Source organism: Otolemur garnettii, unplaced genomic scaffold (genome assembly GCF_000181295.1).
Source record: "Otolemur garnettii isolate 467f Iridium unplaced genomic scaffold, OtoGar3 scaffold00165, whole genome shotgun sequence".
NCBI classification, from domain to species: domain Eukaryota; kingdom Metazoa; phylum Chordata; class Mammalia; order Primates; family Galagidae; genus Otolemur; species Otolemur garnettii.
This window is the reverse complement of record NW_003852560.1, coordinates 1636255-1654733: the sequence shown is the minus strand read 5'-3', so window position 1 is coordinate 1654733 and position 18479 is coordinate 1636255. Positions and strand designations below refer to the sequence as shown.

Sequence of the window (18479 nt, the reverse complement as noted above, 5' to 3'; positions counted from 1 at the left end):
AAAAGAAATACTTTGGCGATAAGGAGTTGGGGAAGGGCTTTAACATCATTTAACATCGCGGGTCTCGCGTGGAAAGAGCACAAGAGAATGTACACTATTGCTTGGCTGTCTCCACAGCTGGGGGGTTAATAGCCATGGGATCACTTCTATAAATAGCTGCAGGAGAAGTTAGCCGGGGCTCCTCCTCTGGCTCTACTTTGTGCTCTAAGGACTCCTGATCAGGGCTCCTCCTCCTAAGACGCCTGCTGAGAGATTGCTGCTGAGATGCTGGCTCCTGCTAATACTGACTGACTGCTAAGGGGCTTCAGCACCTGAGACCTGAATGAGATATACCCCGAGCGAGAATGGTTAACTATCATGTCCTGGCAGTTTCTTGGGCCGGGACTGGTGACCTAGCGTCTGGGCCCCGACAGGGCAGTACCACCCATCAACAGATGGCCTCACACTATGTGTCAGATTGTGCATCCTGCACTCTAAGGATTGACAACGTGCAGAGCACCGTGCCTGACACAGGTGAACCTTAGTCATTACTATGGTAGGGCGTGTGAAGTCCTCACGAGCATCATGAAAACCTCAACTTCATTGGGTGTGAGAGTCGACAATTGCAAAAAACAATTCCTCTCCAGAAGGTTGGCCGCTCCTTTGCAGTACATTAACTGTATAAAGTATTTGATACATGTTATCCTCATGGATCATCAGTATGATGCAGTTACCAGGTTTTGACTTTATCCCATACTGACCATTGAATTATGTGCTTTTTGTATAATATCTCCAGAAAGAGAAAGAGGAGCTTTAGAGAGTGAGTCACCTGCCCAGGTGAGCTAGGTGGACACTGGCAGTTTGCGATCAGGTGGATCTGACCCCAGATCACCCGCTTGCTCCCTACATACACATATGCACACATTCCTGCTCTCAGGGAGCCTAGAGGCACTAGGGGAGCTGTGATCCTTCCCGGCTTATCAGCACAAGCAACCGTGTATGCCAAGATTCCTGTGCACAGCCCAGGTAGCGAGGGCCATACCATCCAGAGGAGGTGAAATTAATGGGGTCTTCTAAAAATAATCCCAGCCTCCAAGCTTCTACATTCAACCTGCAGTTATTTTTGTGGGTTTTCTTTCTTTTTTTTGAGATGGAGTCTCACTCTGTCGCCTTGGGGTAGAGTGACTTGGTGTCATAAATCACAGCAACTTTAGACTCCTGGGCTCAAGTGGTCCTCATGCCTCAGCCTCCCAAGTAGCTGTGACTACAGGCACCCACCACAATGCCTGGCTTTTTTTTTTTGTTGTTGTTGTTGTTTTGCAGTTTTTGGCAGGGGCTGTTGTTTGAACCCACCACCTCCAGCATATGGGGCTGGCGCCCTATTCCTTTGAGCCACAGGCGCCCCCCATATCTGGCTATTTTTTTAAAAACAGGGTCTCACTTTTGCTCATGCTGGTCTCGAACTCCTGAGCTCAAAAGATCACTCGCCTCACCCTCCCAGAGTACTAGGATTACAGGCATGAACCACCACACCCGGCCTTTATGTATTTATTTTTATTCGTAAACCTCATGATAATTTCTTTTCTATCTGAATATATCTTTCCATTTACATTGATTTTAAGCTTTCAGTATTTCATTTTCTCAGTCATATTCCTCTCAGGTTTTAGAAGAAAGATTCATAGTGTTTTATTTGACTGGTTCAACTTTATTCCTTTGTTTTTAATCTCATAGAGCCAGAATTAATAGTGACATGAGCTTGAGTTTCCATTTGGTTTCAGGAAATTCAAAACAAGAGATCATTGTTTCCTACCATTTAATTAAATAGACTGGGCCAAAATATACATTTTACTATTATGTTATTTTGATTTTCACAGTTTTCTGTACTTATTTTGTTTTTCACAGAATAGGCCAGTAGGACTTACACTAAAATAATCATCTTTTATACTTGCGTATCAAATATAAAGAATTTAGCTTACATTTTATGTTTAAATCAAAATCTGCAAATGCTGTTGGAGCTTAGCGGTTTTAGAAGAGAGTTTTTTAACCTCTGATTCATCTTCTACTTCACCAAAATCCTCTCCTGTTTATTCGTGTATTTGATTTTCTACACAGTTTGGGGGACGTGTGCCAGAGAGTTAGCGACTACCTCCTTTAAATGCTGGTAAAATGAGACGTGGAGCTGTCACTTTTTACTAAAATTTTAATAGAGCTAATGGAGAAAAATGAATCTAAAAACCAGCTATTTTTTTTTTTTGTGGGGGGGAGTAGCGTCTTGGAGATTTGTCTTGGCTTCACTGGTGCTGAGCTCTGTAACTTTTCTCTTAAGAAGAGTCTTCAGCAAATACGGTGTCTCCAGGACTTTCTGGCCCTGGAAATTCCTTTAGCCAAAGCCATAATGTGCCAACTTCTGAATCCTAGACAGTCCCCCTTTAAATTTTTGATTTCTTTCTAAAGCATGCGTGACATGTAGATTTGTACTGAATACTAAAGGTGTCCACGACATATTGTTTATTAAAAGAAATTTAAGAAAACACAACTAGAAAATATAATAGGCGTTGGGTGATTAGTAGTGACATTTTGGGTCAGACTGCCCCGGTTCAATACTTAACTCTGTTTCCTGGGAGCTGTGTGATGCTGGCCCAGTAGCTGAACCTCTCTGTGCCACAATTGTCTCATCTGGTGATTAAATAATTAATTTGACTCAAGGGATTATGTTGTACAGAGAGTGAACAGTGCCTGGCATGCAGTGATGCTTAAAAACACATATAATTTTGCAGAACAAAGTTTGGAAGAATCTATCCATTCATCTAACAAATATTTACTTATTAAGTAAACTGGTAGTATCTGCCTCTAGCGCATGGAAGTGAGAGAGGCAAGGGCAGGAGGCCTGAGTTTCTGCTTTATAAGATTGGATAGCGTGGAAAATTTTGTTTTTTGTTCATGACTGATCTGTTTTCTGGGGAGGAGGTTAAGAACAGACTGGGAGCCAGGCTGCCTGTATGCCATCCTCCATCTGCATTCCCAGCCAGCTGGGTGACTTGGGACAAATCTTCAAACCGCTTGGTACAACCTTTTCTTCACGCTTAAAGTGGAAGTCGGAACAGTTCCTACCTCCTATAGTTTTCTGAGGATTAAACCAGCCAGTATGTCCACGTCACTTAGAACAGCACCTGGCTCCTTGGGGGACAGAGGGGATCAGTAGCAGTGGCACCAGCAATAGTATTTAATAGAAGAAATGGTGGGGTCAAAACTGGCACTGCCCTGGGGTCAGCATGATGTTTATCTTTAAAATCATAAAAAAAGAATTTAGAAAGCATGGCCCTGAAAAGACAATAGAAATCCACATAAAACTCTGGTGTTTTGTTTTCACTTCCCTGGCTCTCCAGCCTTGCCACGATATTGTTAATCCCTGAGCCATTGTGTAAGATTCTTTGCCAAGGATCTCATCTAGATTTTCCAATTCCTGGGAAAGTTTTTCCCCTTTGTATGGTCTCCTTCTCCCCCGACCCCCTCTTCTTCTGCAGTGGAATTCATTTTGATCTTCAGAGTTTTTTGCCCTCACCTGGTTGAGAGGAATCTCAAATTACTGATTTAACTGCATGCATTAAATATAGATCCACCGAATATTTTATCTATGGAGCAGCCACTATATTTTGATTATAGTTAGGGATCCTAAGACAGATTTGGAACCAAAAAAAAAAAAAAAAATGAAAGGAAAAAGCTTTCGATACTGTCCTCCAGAGATTTACAACCTAATAGTAAAAAAAAAAAAAAAAAAAATGCATATATTCAGGAAGCAATGCATCAAATACTTAACAGGGTGGGTGCGGATAGAGACTTGTTGCAGCCACCTTGCTGATAGCTGTGCTGAAGGGAAGACTCCTGATGACAAAGCACCTGTCAGAGGCTTTGCCTATTATGTTGTTGACAGTATGGTATTACTATTCTGTTTCTTTTTTAATTTCATATTATTATGGGAGTACAAATGGTTTAGCTATATGAATGGCTTTTGTGCCATTTGAGTCAAAATGGTAAGTGTTCCCATCACCCAGCTAGGGTGCATTTCACTCATTAGGTGTGAACTGACTCACCCCATCCTCCCCCTCCCACTGGCTTGATTTCCCTTGAGTGTTGCCTCAGTGTGTACACACGCGTTCTGATTGATTAGTTCTAATTCAGCAGTGAGAACATGTGCTGGTCGTTCTTCCGTTCTTGTGCCACGTTACGTAGGAGAATGGTCTCCAGTTCCACCCATGTTGTTACAGAAGGTACTGGCTCACGATTTCTTATAGCTGCGTAGTCCTCAATGCTATTCACACACTGCGTTTTGTTAACCCACTCATACATTAATGGGCCCTTGGGTTGATTTTACATTTTTACACCTGTGGCTTGTGTTACAGCAAGCAGCTAAACTTCTTTCTCTTTGGGTAAATACCTGATAATGGGATTCTAGATCAAATGTCAGATCTACTGTTATTCTGTGAGGTATCTCCATACGGTTTCCATAGAGGCTGTCCTGGTTTTCAGTCTTACCAACAGCGTATAAGCGTTTCCTTCTCCACGTCCATGCCAACGTCTGTTGTCTGGGGACTTTTTGATAAAAGCCATTCTCACTGGAGTTAGGTGGTACCTCATGGTGGTTTTGATTTGCATTTTCCTGATGATTAGAGACACTGAACATTTTTTCACATGTTAAAAGAACATTTTTCTTATGTTAATGGCCAGTGTTACTAGTCTTAATTCTGAATTTTCTGGTCTGAATGCTGAGGATCCCAGAGCTTTAATAACTAACCTGAAGCCCTTCAGCTCATCCCTGGTGAGCTGGGATTCAAACTCAGGCTGTTTAGCAGCCCTCGTGACCTTCGAGTGTGTGACATTTGTTAAGTGAGCACTGTTGAGACTAAGTTCAGGGGCAGCAAAGAGAGATTACAAGGTAGTTTTTTATACTAAGGGGTGCTCATTTTCCCCAGAAAACTCTAGTTGCCTTGTGTCCATGACCAGAGGGACATCTGAGGAAGCGTTGTGTTCCTCTGAGAACTCACCTCTCCCCGCCCTGCTAGCATCCAAAGCAGGGTCCAACAAGTGCCCAGACATATCTGCTTCCTGTCCTGAAAAGTGCATTCTACTGATTTTTTCCCCCTTGGGCCAATCTCTTCCTGATACCACCATATCTGAAGTGGTTTTGAGAAAGTACAAATTGGTTCTCAGCCTTCTCCACATTTGCCTCTGGAGCTATGAGACCCCGGCTCTCAATCACTTCAGAACTCCTGACCATCAAACACAATCTCAGTTCCTACCCCTCTGCCTTTTTCTTGAATTTTGCCTTCTGATTGAAGGTGTAATGATGTTAATTTAATCTCTGTAAAGGCGGAGTGGAGGCAAGAGTTCTGGGTCTGAGATAAAAATGACATTGTAAGGGGCCAGCGGTGACTCGGTGAAGATGGAACTTTGAAGACCAAGGGGTCTGTGGTATCTGGGCGATAAAATGGAAACTCTCTACATTGTAGCTGGACACACGGAGGGCGCCTAGGGAGCGCTGGGGGTGAACTTTCCTGGGTTCATCCCTGTTTGGACTGAGGTGATCTCTCTGTACTACTTGGCAGCTTGGGATCCACAAAATACCCCATTCCTTGCCCCCTCCTTGCTGACTCAGGCAAAGCTAATTAGCCAGACTGCTCCTCCTATTCCAATTACCTTGTTTAGCAATTCCTCCGGAGGAAGAACCGTATCCCCAGTCTGAGGCCTGCAGTAACCAATCAAACATATTTGCTATTTAAAATAACGATGAAAATGATGAACCACAAATCCGTGACTCATCCTTAGGGCGGTGGAGGTTATGTTTCCCGGAGAAGTTGACTCTTCTGGAAATCAGTGGGAGCTGATTCTTAGAGAGTTTCCCTGTTGATAAGCATCCAACAGGACATTTTCCAGACTTTGCTGGCAAACAGAATGCGACAGCATCGGTCTGGATCTCTGTTATCTCTCTTTACACCAGGGCTTGTCAACCTCAGCACTACGCTGCACTTGATCTTTGCAAGAAGGCTCAGAGGTGTTCAACCTCGGCCCTCTGGACATCTTGGGCAGGACAACATTTTGCAGGGGCTGTGCTGTGCATTCTAGGATGCTTGTCAGCTTCCTAGTATCTACCAACTAGACGCCAGGAGCACATTCTCCCCAAAAGGTGACAAGAAAATGGCTCCAGACATTGTGAAATATATCCCCTCCACCCCCCCGCCCGGGGCAAGCCACCAGGGTTGATACTCACTACTTTATGCTCTGCAAATGTTCTTATAAGCATGAAAAAGGCTATTCTAGAAAATCGAGCAATCATAGACAATTATTAAATTGATTTTACCATTTTCGGTAACCATTTTGGGAACTGTCATGGACTAGGCTATACTGGGCACTTTATACCAATTCTATCTAATCCTTAACTATTATAATCCTCATTTTATAGATGAGGAAGCAAGATCAGAGTGCTCAGGCGATTTGCCCATGTGGCAGAGCCAGGCACGTTCCCTGACCCTAACGAGCTGTGGCAGAGCTCGCGAGCCGTTCCCTACGGAGCCTCCCACATCACTCCCACACGCTCTGCAAACATACAGTTAGATCTACATGTATGAATTGGGGCGTGTAATAGGCTGAAGTTTGGAAGGAAATCAGACGTGTGGAACATGTCCAGATACAAAAATAAATACTCCGATAAAGACGGACCTCGGGGGAAAAAAAATCATCACGAGCCTAACTTAAATTAATCATAAAAGCGTAAATATTAAGCCAAAAGAACATTCTTCCCCAGGTGTCCTTTCAGTACATAAACCGACATCTTAGAAATATCTAGCCCGAAGGACTGTTTTCACCAGGAGATTTTTAACCAGAGTGGTTTCCGCAGTCACATTAGTGAGACTAGAGCTTTAAAAGCAGCCTGCGTTGTCCCCCCTTACAAAAGCACGGTGTTCAAAATAAATAGAATAAATACATCTTCTAACTGTTGGAAAACTAATAAGGAAATCTTAGATCCTACAGACACCGCAGGACACAGAATCTCTCTGCCCCTTTCCAGGAGAAGGGGTCAGGTCTTAATAATATTTAAAAAGAACTCTCTCTCTCTTTTTCACTTTGTGCCATTTTCTCTACGAATTCTAATAACAAAATGTTTTAGGCTTGAGAGTGCTAATACAAATAAACACCAGTCCAATTTAGATTTTTTTTTTCTTTTGAGGTAAAAGAAAATTGCAGCAGCAGCAGCAGCTCCAGTGCTTCCGCGGGTCCTTTCCCAGGCATCCTGCCTGTGTGCTGTCAAATCAAATAAAAACCCATGAAAGGCAGCAGCAACCAAGGGAGGCAGCAGGATACATCAGTTTTTAAAAAAAACAACTTTCCCCCTTTTCAGATGGAGTTTTATCCCGGTTTGGGCCCTGGGAAATGTTTTATTCACAACAAGAGCCCTTGCTCCATATTAGGCGACATCTTTCCCTTTTGCAACTTGAAATGAATTCCAAGAGCTGAGTTCACAAGTTTGATTCCCTTTAAAGACACGTTTGATTGCAGAGCTTTGTTGACCGTGTTTGATATCCCGCCCGGGCCGACTGCACGACTGAGCGAAGCTCAAGTTCCCGGTCAAGGGCTCGGGAACCGGCGGCTTCGGCGCCCGCGGGCGGAGGGCGATATGCGAGCCTCTTTCGCCACCTAGTGGCAGGCTGTGGTATTTTCATTCACCGGACCAGGATAGATTAGGGGAAAGTCTTTCCAGGGGTTGAATCCTATTAAGAACTAGAACAGACACACTCTTAGCTAACAGGACAGTCAGAGAAAGACCCCCCAAAAAAGCGCTGAAAAAATGCTGTATTCCGAATAGGGAAAAATCTCCAAATAGTGTGTATTAGGAAAAAATGTGATTGCAAATTTGGGGTTTTTTTTTCCAATGCTCATGAGTAAAAAAACAATAATAGCAATAGAATGAAGTTAGAGAAAATAAAATGTATTCATCTCCTTGTAAATCATTATAACCAAGGTACCTCACACAAATATTGGCCTTTTCTGTTTCTTGAAACAATTGTACGTATATTTTTACATTGGATCTTTATTAACTTTAAAAAGTTACCGTAGCTCAGTGAGTAGGGCACTAGCCCCATATACCAAAGGTGGCGGATTCAAACCTGGCCCCTGCCAAACTGCAACAACACAAAATAGCTGGGCGTTGTGGCAGGCGCCTGTAGTCCCAGCTACTCGGGAGACTGAGGCAAGAGAATCACCAAAACCCAAGAGCTGGAGGTGAGCTGTGATGCCACACCACTCTACCCAGGGTGGTAAAGTGAAACTCTGTCTCTGAAAAAAAAAGTTACCTATGTTTCACATATTCATTATCCTAGATTTTTTTCCCCACAACTAGAGGAAGGTGGTAATATTCACAGAACTAACCTTCAAATTCTCTTAAACTACTCTCAAATATTGGGAAGTTTTCCTCAATATTTTTTATTTTACCCTCTTCTTTTAAATATTAATACAAGTTATCAAAATATTTGCTGCAGTGTCTTTCAAACATGAAATACATTGTATGTCCATCACCACTATATACAGAAAAGTAGAGTGTGTATGTGTGTGTGTGTGTGTGTGTGTCAGGCAGAATTCTAATGAAATAATATTTATTGCCATTATACAGTATGTATTCTGATATGTCCTATTCAATTTGATTTATGTACTTTAAAAAAAATTCTTATCTTGGTCCACTCATTGGCTGTCTTGCATTTTTGAACATAGAGGATCCATTCTGTACATGCTCCTAAATGTAATGAGGCAAAAAATGGTTTAGAAAGAGGATACCACACTCAGAGATGAAATTGAGATGTGGCTAGCCCACATGGAAGGGTAGAACTCTCCACCCAGAATTCCTCAGTGTCCTCAGAGGCACTCGTGTTAGCCACTGGCCAGAGCATGCTGGGTTGTGCACTTTGTGCCTGAGGTCTGGTGCCTGGAACCCTCAATAGCAATGTCACACATGTCCCACCAACATGATGGGGAGGGAGCTTGCTCTGGATCCCAGAGTTCCTACCTGGGAGCTGACCACACCCATTGCCCTTATTCAGGCTACCTCCCTGGGATTAGTTATAAAATTCTAAGTTGTTTCTTTCCGATCATTACAAAGAAAGTGTTCTGTAGGTCCCCTCACCAAAATAATTCAATTCAATGAGCATAGACTATAAACTCTTTTAACTCAAAACATAAGTCTACAGAATATGGGGTGTGGAGTCAGAATGAGCAAAGTGTAGAAATGATACTCCGTTCTCAGGTAGAGCATGGTAAGCCGAGGGCTTTGGCCTCAGGTTTATCATTGTCTCATTTGGGGCTCACCTAGGAAGGTGAGTCATTCCTAGGAAGTTACATATGACCTATGAAATAACCAATAGGCCCTTACAGATTCATTCCTCTTTGTCCATCATCCTCAATCCTAATCACCTTCTTCCTCAATAATGTCACTGCTAACATAGGATTTGCCTGCGTCGTTCTATCCTTTCGTAATTTTAATTATACGAGTATAAAAGATCTAAGGACATAAACCATCTTTGGCATATAAGATAGGTTGCATGTGTTTTATTGTTACCTAAATCATACCGTGTTTTATTCATGTTCCTACGACGTACTTTTCTTACTCAACAATATATTTTTTGAACTTTCCAAGTTAATACATCTCTATCACATGTACGGCTTTTATCTGCTAAATAGTGTTCCCTTTTCTGTCTGACCATATTTTTTATCCATGTCAAACCAGTAGTCTTTACATTTTCCTTATTTTGGGTCATAACAACAAATGCTTCAGGGAACATCTCATACACGTCTCTTTGTGTACAGCGGCCTGCAGTAATTTCCAGAGAGTAGATACCTAGCAATTAGATTGCTAATTCCATGTCAGTTGATACTGTCGAATCATCCTTTTTTTGGTGTTTGCGTCCATTTGTTTCACCTGAATGGGGTTCAGGTTCTTTGTCCAGTGTTTGGGTCCGTATACCATTCCTTGATGTTCAAAGGGTTGGCAGCTCCAAAGACCTTCCCTTTCAAGCCTTTCTCTCCAACAGAGTATTTAAAGTCAACTTCAAAATCAGAACTTGAGCACACATGGGGTTTCTTTCTCCCTGCCTTTCCGTGGTAACGACACGACCCTGAGGACACAATAGGTTGGCCTTGAGAGAAAGGAAGCAGGATGTCCTTTAATCCTTCAGAGTATCGGTGGCCCCTTCCGTAACGTTTTTTACCCTTCCCATATCCCACAGCGTAGGTGGTAGTATTCTACCTTTATAGATGAAAAAAATACAAATGTGGTCTCAGAGCAGTCGGGCAGTTTGCTAAGTTTAAACAGCCCTCTGCACCAACCCCAAACCCATCTTTCCATATGCCCATGAAAATATATCAATGCAAGAAGTAGGATTAATGTACTTCATTCCATCCTAGCATCAGATAAGTGCTGACCGTTCCCTAGACTCTTCTGTCTTATGGCTACAAATCACAACAGGTTTCAGTAATGCGCTTTGCTCGTGATTTTGGCTTCTCCTGAAAAGGTTTTATTTTCCTCAAAAATATGTACATCGTGGGGCAGTGCCTGTAGCTCAAAGGAGTAGGACACTAACCCCATATGCTGGAGGTGGTGGCTTCAAACCCAGTCCCGGCCCAAAACTGCCAAAATATATATATATATTCATCTATCACTTATTTAATTATTTCTTGTTGCTTCTATATGTGCAGTCATTAGAGGGAAGCTCACGCGAGTCACCGGGAGTGTCATGGTCATTAACTATTAACTTATTAGCTACACTCCTTTGGGTCACACAGGTGAGCAAGTGACTACAGGCCATTCCCTTCCGTGATTCTTTTATAGCTTTAAAACTGTTGTTCAGCTCATACTCTACAGAAAAAGAAGAGAACTTTTTAAAGTCAGGGAAAAACACATCTCCAAGAGATTCTAAAAGACATTAGATGATGGGTTAATGTTGGATGAGAAGAGGGATGGTGGTGCTGGTAGATACATCAGTGCAAATGCGTCAAAGATCAGCTGACTTTGGGTGATCAAAGGGTTTGTAATGATTCATCCGGAAGCACCCAGAACGTGTATTATGAACATGGTACAGAGAGCTAGACTTAACTGGGGAAGGCTTTCCTCAATTCTGGCTTCTTTTTTTTTCTATATTCCGACCAAACACAACTGGACTAGGAGACTATTCATTTTTGTGGTGCCCTACAGACTCACAGGATGAAACAAACTAAAAGAAAATAGTTGACCTTAGGTTAACCTTGAAAATTCTTACTTATATTCTTAGTATAGGTTAACTGAACAAATTGGGTTGTTATTTAATTTGTATAAATACAACGTGGTTATTCACAGGGAGCAATTTGGTATTGTCTAAGTGACTCTGTGCTTTGTAAAATATTTTATGCACTCCCGCTCTCTCACCTGGGGGGAGTTCTCAGAGAGCAGAGCCTGTGCCTGATTGAATTCCACAGCTCCAATCATCTTAAAGCTGGAGGTGGTTTAATAAGCATGTGTTGGTGTTGATGGTGGCAGGATGTGTTAATCGAGACCCTTTCAGCTGCAGGTAACAGAAATTTTCTCAAGTAGTCCAGGCAACAAAAGAAATACGTGGGCTTCCCAAACCAGCAAGGTCAAGGACATGGTGATGCCTTCAGGTATGGCTAGATCCAGGTTTCAATGGACATAATACCATGGTGCAGTCTGTTTCCTGTACACCTTCCCATCTCTCTCCCTCCCTATGCCTTTCCTCCATGTTTGCTTACTTCTCAGTTACAGACAGGGTGACCAGCGCCTAATCATACCAGAGTCCTCACTCTCATTTCAGCTTCCATATCAACTCTCCAGACTGGCCCTCCTGCTGGGGTCTTCCTCAGATCCACTACGGTGGCAGGGGAGTCAGGATCACGTCATTGATTCTGATCTCAAAATGCGTACTGTCATCGACAGGCATTCCCAGCTGAAGGAAAGACAGATAACAGACACCACTGCATGACTTGGGCGAGCAAAATAAAATAAATAAATAAATAGAAAGGAAGAAAGGAAAGAAGGAAAAAAGGAATACGGAAAGATGACAGCATATAGATGAAGCATTGGGTTTAATGGGCATTATATATATTTACTTCTAATAAAATCAACCTGTGATTAAGAAAATGAGGCTTCAGAACATGACCAGTTCCCCCCATGGGACAAGAAAGCGGAGATTTACAGCGTGTTTGAAGAGCTAAGAGGTTGTTGTTATTTCTTATTATTTTACTATAGGTATCCTTTATCACGACCTTGCTCATAAATCTAGCATCTGTAAGGGTATATGTTATGTTGAGTTCCCTGTTCTATCCCATTAATTTATTAGTTTACCGTAATGTCAAAATAAAAACACTTTTCACGACTTTTTCTTTACAGTAAGTCTTTATGAATGATAGAACAATTCCTTCCGTGTTCTTTCAGAATGTTTTGACCTGCCTTTGCCCTAGGGCTTTCCAAATACTCTATTTTTAAATTTCAGATTAACATGAGGGTATAAATGATTAAGTTACAATCTTTGCATTTGTTAGGTAAAGTCATTATTGTATTTCTGCCCCGCACGCAAGAGGTGTGTCCTGTAGCCTTAAATTACGCCCATTGGGTGAGAGCACATTGATCCCCCTCCTGCTCCCCCCTCCTCCTTCTATTTTTGAGTTGAACTGAGATTTTCTCTTGTGTGGGCATGTATTAGTTCATCTACTGGCTTTGTATTGGTATGAAGTCCTTTGGATACTTTACTGAGAAGAATGTGTTCCAACTCCATCTAGGTTAATACAGAAGATGTAAAGTCTCCGTATTTTTTTAGGCTGAATAGTATTCCATGGTGCACATATACTGAATGATTGAGTTTTAAAAGGTGCTGTAGAAGTTTCTGTGAGATTCAGAGGGCTGAGGGTGGCAGAGGGAGGATGGCAAAAACATCATCTCAGCAACAGATGAGGAAATCCAGGTGCTGCGTCCAGGAATCTTGGGAGTGAAAGGGATATTGGTGGGAGGAAGCCTTTTCAGAGTGTATATAAAAAATGAGCACGGGACTGGGGCTGCAAAGGGAGAAATGCACACATGGGTATAATCTGAATATCACCAAAGTGCCTCTACAGACATGCAGGCTGGAGGGCATCGTAGACGCCACAGGAGACCAGAAATAACAGTAGTTACTAACCTCAGAGACAGGGCATTGTCCTTGGCTACCTGTTCTGGTCCATCTACAGAGTTGGAGGTTCAATGGAGAGATGACCAGGCAAACACCTAGGATCTGAGTGGGGACAGAGCAAGCAGCCAGATCTTCTACATCCCCATCTTGGAAGAAACCAAACTACACGCCACACTCAAAAATGCAGGGGTCCTTTAGTGAGGAAGAACTGGAGATCAAGGTGATCTGACAGCTCTTAACTATACCCCAAAGAAGGAAGGGGGACAGAGCCCACCAATTCCTTACAATCAGAAATCAGTGCAGTAGAGGCCGTGTGGATTTCATGTATAAAACACAGTGATGGATTATACAGAATATTTTAAACTATTATTCTCTGTCTTCAAGTATTATATGAGAATACTAAGACTTTCCAGTTTTGTGTCATTTCAGAGAGGACTGTGTGTGCCTGAGTGTGTATGTGAACGTGTCTCTGCCTAAGTCTACAGTTATTATTTATACGCATGCGGTACACTCACATACAGACTTTGGCATATTTATATTTTACAGATAAAGCCTCCTTGCCTTCCAAACAATTGCCCCATTTACATTGTAACCTTCAAACCACGAAAACCAATTAACCTCACGCTAGTGTCAACACCGGATGGATCAAATCATTTGCATTCTTGCCAACTTTTTAGGTGGCAAAGAATATCTCGTGTGTTTTTAAAGGCACATCAATGCCGCTTTAAGGAGGTGTATGATGACTCTGAACCTCGTGGGAGAGGCTAGCCCTACAGGACACCTGGAAGGAGCTTGTGCAGGAGAAGTATCACGTCACAACCAGACGTGGTGGCTGTGGGTCTGGAGTGTCTGGGTGTGACACTCTGCTTCCCCCCCACACACACTTATGCATTAGCTCAAGCACTAAACCAAGTTACGTTCTGTGTTATCCTTCCCTATAAAATGTGATTATTGTAAAGATTAAATGAGATAATCCCTGTGATACAATGGGTACCACATAGCAAACGTCCAATAAATATTTTCTGTTGACATTTACTAACTGCGCTGATTTTATCTCTGAGCCTCTCCTGACAGCCAAAGCCAAAGTGAGTTCATTGTTCAGTAAAAAGAAGAAGATAATCATGGCAGATACTTACATACATACAGCGCTTACTCCGTGCCAGGCCCTGCTCTAAGTACCTTCTAGACAAGCATTTTGAAGAGAAACAAGGCTTCTTGGAAAACTTATTATTGCATTCCAGGAGGCATTTATCAACAATTTATTCCATCATGCAGAAAATTGTAATTCCCGTTTTTCAATGAGAAAAATAGGATTCAGGGAAATTAAACAATATCTAAGGCCCCCCCAATGAGATTGGTACCTCACTGTTTCCTACTCCACAGTCTTTCCTCCTCCATAGAAAGCATTTCCAGAAGTCTCTGTTGAATCAGACAGCACCCTTCTGAGATGCTCTGGGCACGTAATACCGTAAGGATTGATTTTAGGACTCTTGCAATAAACGTTTATAGTTGAAAACTTTTTCTTTTTCCTCAGAGGCAGGGTCTCACTCTGCCACTCAGGTTGGAGTGAAGTGGCACCAGCACAGCTCACTGCAGCCTCTAATTCCTAGGCTTAAGCGATCCTCCTGCCTCAGCCTCCAAAGTACCTGGGATTACTGGCATGCGTCACCATGTCTGGCCTACTTGAAGATGTTTTTAACCAAAAGCATAAATATAACAGAAGTGGATTTTTGCTATGATGACCAAACTTTCAATGCATAAATTGACACTCATTAAGGAATGATTTCTTGGATCTAGTCCACAGTGGTTGGTGATGTGAGAATTCCTGACTCAGTGGTGTCCCAATATATCCCTGGAGGTTTGGGGAGGATGGCACAGGTCACAACCAAGGCGGGCAACAACTCTATGAGGGTCTTACTGCTGACACCTTCATTGTAATGGTTCTTAGCTGTTTATATACTTTGTTAGTAAGTGTTTGAAAGTACTGAATGCACTTTTGCAATGATTTATGCGTGTTATGTGCTAAAATACTTTTTCATTATTGGAATTAAAACATCTAAATACTAGAAACAGTCAAAACTGGCTTGGTCCATTCAAAACATACTGGCAAAAGTTCTTCCTCATGTTATCAAACAAAAGGTAGTCATGGTACCGATTATGACAAGGAATGATACATTATTTTTCAATCCATTTTTTAAAAGATGATATAATATAGGTTGATTTATACTTATTTGCTCCCTTGGTCTGGGTTGGCCTGGCTCATTCGAGGGAGGCTTAAATCATAAAATTACTTAGATTTGAAGTCTCAGATAGAAAGATGCCCAGGTGGATAAATGCAAATAAATCAAGTTAATTTATCAAGGGGCATGATAATAAAGCTATATTAAATAAGTGTCATGTAAGCGTCTAATATAGTCCCCCTTTAGAAACTAGAAGTAAGGGTGATTTTGTTTGATAATAGTCCTACTTGGAATATATTTACAAATGTGGAAAATGTGGACAAAATCACGCTGCTCCATGCACGCCATTAACAAAGTATCCTGTCTCCAGCAAGTCCATCTGTGCCTGCCTTTGGACTCCTTCCTTTTAAAAGAACAGAATGAACAATAAAATGTTTGGCTTCTTTGGGGATTGAGCATTCCAAGTCTTTTAATGTATGTGATGCCACGTTTTTCTAACTCCCACCTTTTCTCTCTCTTATTCTCCAGACTATGTCAGAGAGTCACGATGACCTTGCACGATAACAATACAACCTCGCCTTTGTTTCCAAACATCAGCTCTCCCTGGATACACGGCCCCTCGGATGCAGGGCTGCCCCCGGGAACCGTCACTCATCTTGGCAGCTACAATGTCTCTCGAGCAGCTGGGAATTTCTCCTCTCCAAACGGTACCGACAGTGACCCTCTGGGAGGTCATACTGTCTGGCAAGTGGTCTTCATTGCTTTCTTAACGGGCTTCCTGGCCTTGGTGACCATCATCGGCAACATCCTAGTCATAGTGTCATTCAAGGTCAACAAGCAGCTAAAGACTGTCAACAACTACTTCCTCTTGAGCCTGGCCTGTGCTGACCTGATCATCGGGGTCATTTCCATGAATCTGTTTACTACCTATATCATCATGAACCGGTGGGCTTTGGGGAACTTGGCCTGTGACCTCTGGCTTGCCATTGACTATGTGGCCAGCAATGCCTCTGTCATGAATCTTCTGGTCATTAGCTTTGACAGGTACTTTTCCATCACGAGGCCACTCACCTACCGAGCCAAACGAACAACAAAAAGAGCTGGCGTGATGATTGGTCTGGCATGGGTCATCTCCTTTGTCCTCTGGGCTCCCGCCATCCTGTTCTGGCAGTACTTTGTAGGGAAGAGGACTGTGCCCCCCGGGGAGTGTTTCATCCAGTTCCTCACCGAGCCCACCATTACGTTCGGCACAGCCATTGCTGCTTTTTATATGCCTGTCACCATTATGACCATTTTATACTGGAGGATCTATAAGGAAACGGAGAAACGTACCAAAGAGCTGGCTGGGCTGCAGGCCTCTGGGACAGAAGCAGAAGCAGAGAACTTTGTCCACCCCACAGGCAGTTCTCGAAGCTGCAGCAGCTATGAACTTCAACAGCAAAGCGTGAAACGCTCCACAAGGAGGAAGCACGGCCGCTGCCACTTCTGGCTCACGACCAAAAGCTGGAAGCCCAGCGCCGAGCAGGTAGACCGAGACCACAGCAGCAGCGACAGCTGGGACAACAATGATGCCGCTGCCTCCCTGGAGAACTCCGCCTCCTCCGACGAGGAGGACATTGGCTCAGAGACGAGAGCCATCTACTCCATTGTGCTCAAGCTTCCGGGTCACAGCACCATCCTCAACTCCACCAAATTGCCCTCATCGGACAACCTGCAGGTGCCAGAGGAAGAGCTGGGCATGGTGGACTTGGAGGAAAAAAACAACAAGCTGCAGGCCCAGAAGAGCATGGACGATGGAGGCAGCTTTCCCAAAAGCTTCTCCAAGCTTCCAATCCAGCTAGAGTCAGCCATGGACACAGCCAAGACTTCTGATGTCAACTCCTCAGTGGGGAAGACCACGGCCGCTCTCCCTCTGTCCTTCAAGGAAGCCACTCTGGCCAAGAGGTTCGCGCTCAAGACCAGAAGTCAGATCACTAAGCGGAAAAGGATGTCTCTGATCAAGGAGAAGAAGGCGGCCCAGACCCTCAGCGCCATCTTGCTGGCCTTCATCATCACCTGGACCCCCTACAACATCATGGTTCTGGTGAACACCTTTTGTGACAGTTGCATACCCAAGGCCTTTTGGAATCTGGGCTACTGGCTGTGCTACATCAACAGCACCGTGAACCCCGTGTGCTATGCCCTGTGCAACAAAACTTTCAGAACCACTTTCAAAATGCTGCTTCTCTGCCAGTGTGACAAAAAGAAGAGGCGTAAGCAGCAGTACCAGCAGAGACAGTCGGTCATTTTCCACAAGCGTGTGCCCGAGCAGGCCTTGTAGAATGGGGCTTATCAGTAGCAGTGACAAAGCGCACACTTCAACCCACAAACCTTAGGAGGAGGAGGAGGAAAGGAAGGCAGGGAGGGAGGTAGTGATTTCTGGTGATGATACCGATGTTTTTATCACCCAGATTTGAAAGAAGCTGCCTGTTTACTGATCCATGGAGTAAACCCATTTTAATATGAAAAGACAAATACCAATTCAGCAAAAAAAAAAACAAAAAAAAAAGGACATACTACTGAATATAAAGAAATTTATTCTGAAATAGACTTTAAGTGTTTTTTCTCGTAAAAAGAAAAAAAAATTGCTTCACAGCAATTATACACCCAAATTGATTAGCCTGGGTCTTTTAAGTCCCATTAGCTTTGGAATCTCAGAGGAGAACATGGCTGGTCCTTTTGCCACGTTCTAACCAAGGATCCCCAAATTGTTGATCAGACCCCACGTGGGACACAGCAGGCTAGCAAATCTGCAGTTCTGAAATTATTTCGTACCTTGCAAAGCTGAATCTTCTTGTCGCAATAGAGCTTCCTGTCTTCTCTTTGATGTGTCGTTAAACTCTATTTGTGGACTTGATTCTTGCAAAGTATTGTTTTGTGCAGTTCAAGTTTCGTACAAATAAAAAGACTAAGTATATATATACGTGTGAGTTCCACACACACACGCGCACACACACACACACACTCACACACTGTACATAATATTATGGGAAACACTGAACTGGCCAATTATTCCTGCAATATTTGCTTTCAGTACTTTGGTACCTGAAGTTCTCTAGGATCCTAACACAAGTTAAAAGTGAAA

At 43.0% G+C, this 18479-nt stretch overlaps 1 protein-coding gene across 1 annotated transcript in view; it reads left to right on the top strand.

Annotated features, from left to right (window-relative positions):
• CHRM3 (cholinergic receptor muscarinic 3) overlaps nt 1-17748 on the top strand; it is a 77808-nt gene extending 60060 nt beyond the window's left edge. The window contains exon 2 of the mRNA XM_003800083.3: nt 15884-17748. Within this exon, the coding sequence (XP_003800131.2) occupies nt 15884-17675 (1792 nt within the window). The 3' untranslated portion in view covers nt 17676-17748. The remainder of the gene's footprint in view (nt 1-15883) is intronic.
• Nucleotides 17749-18479: the final 731 nt, after the last annotated feature.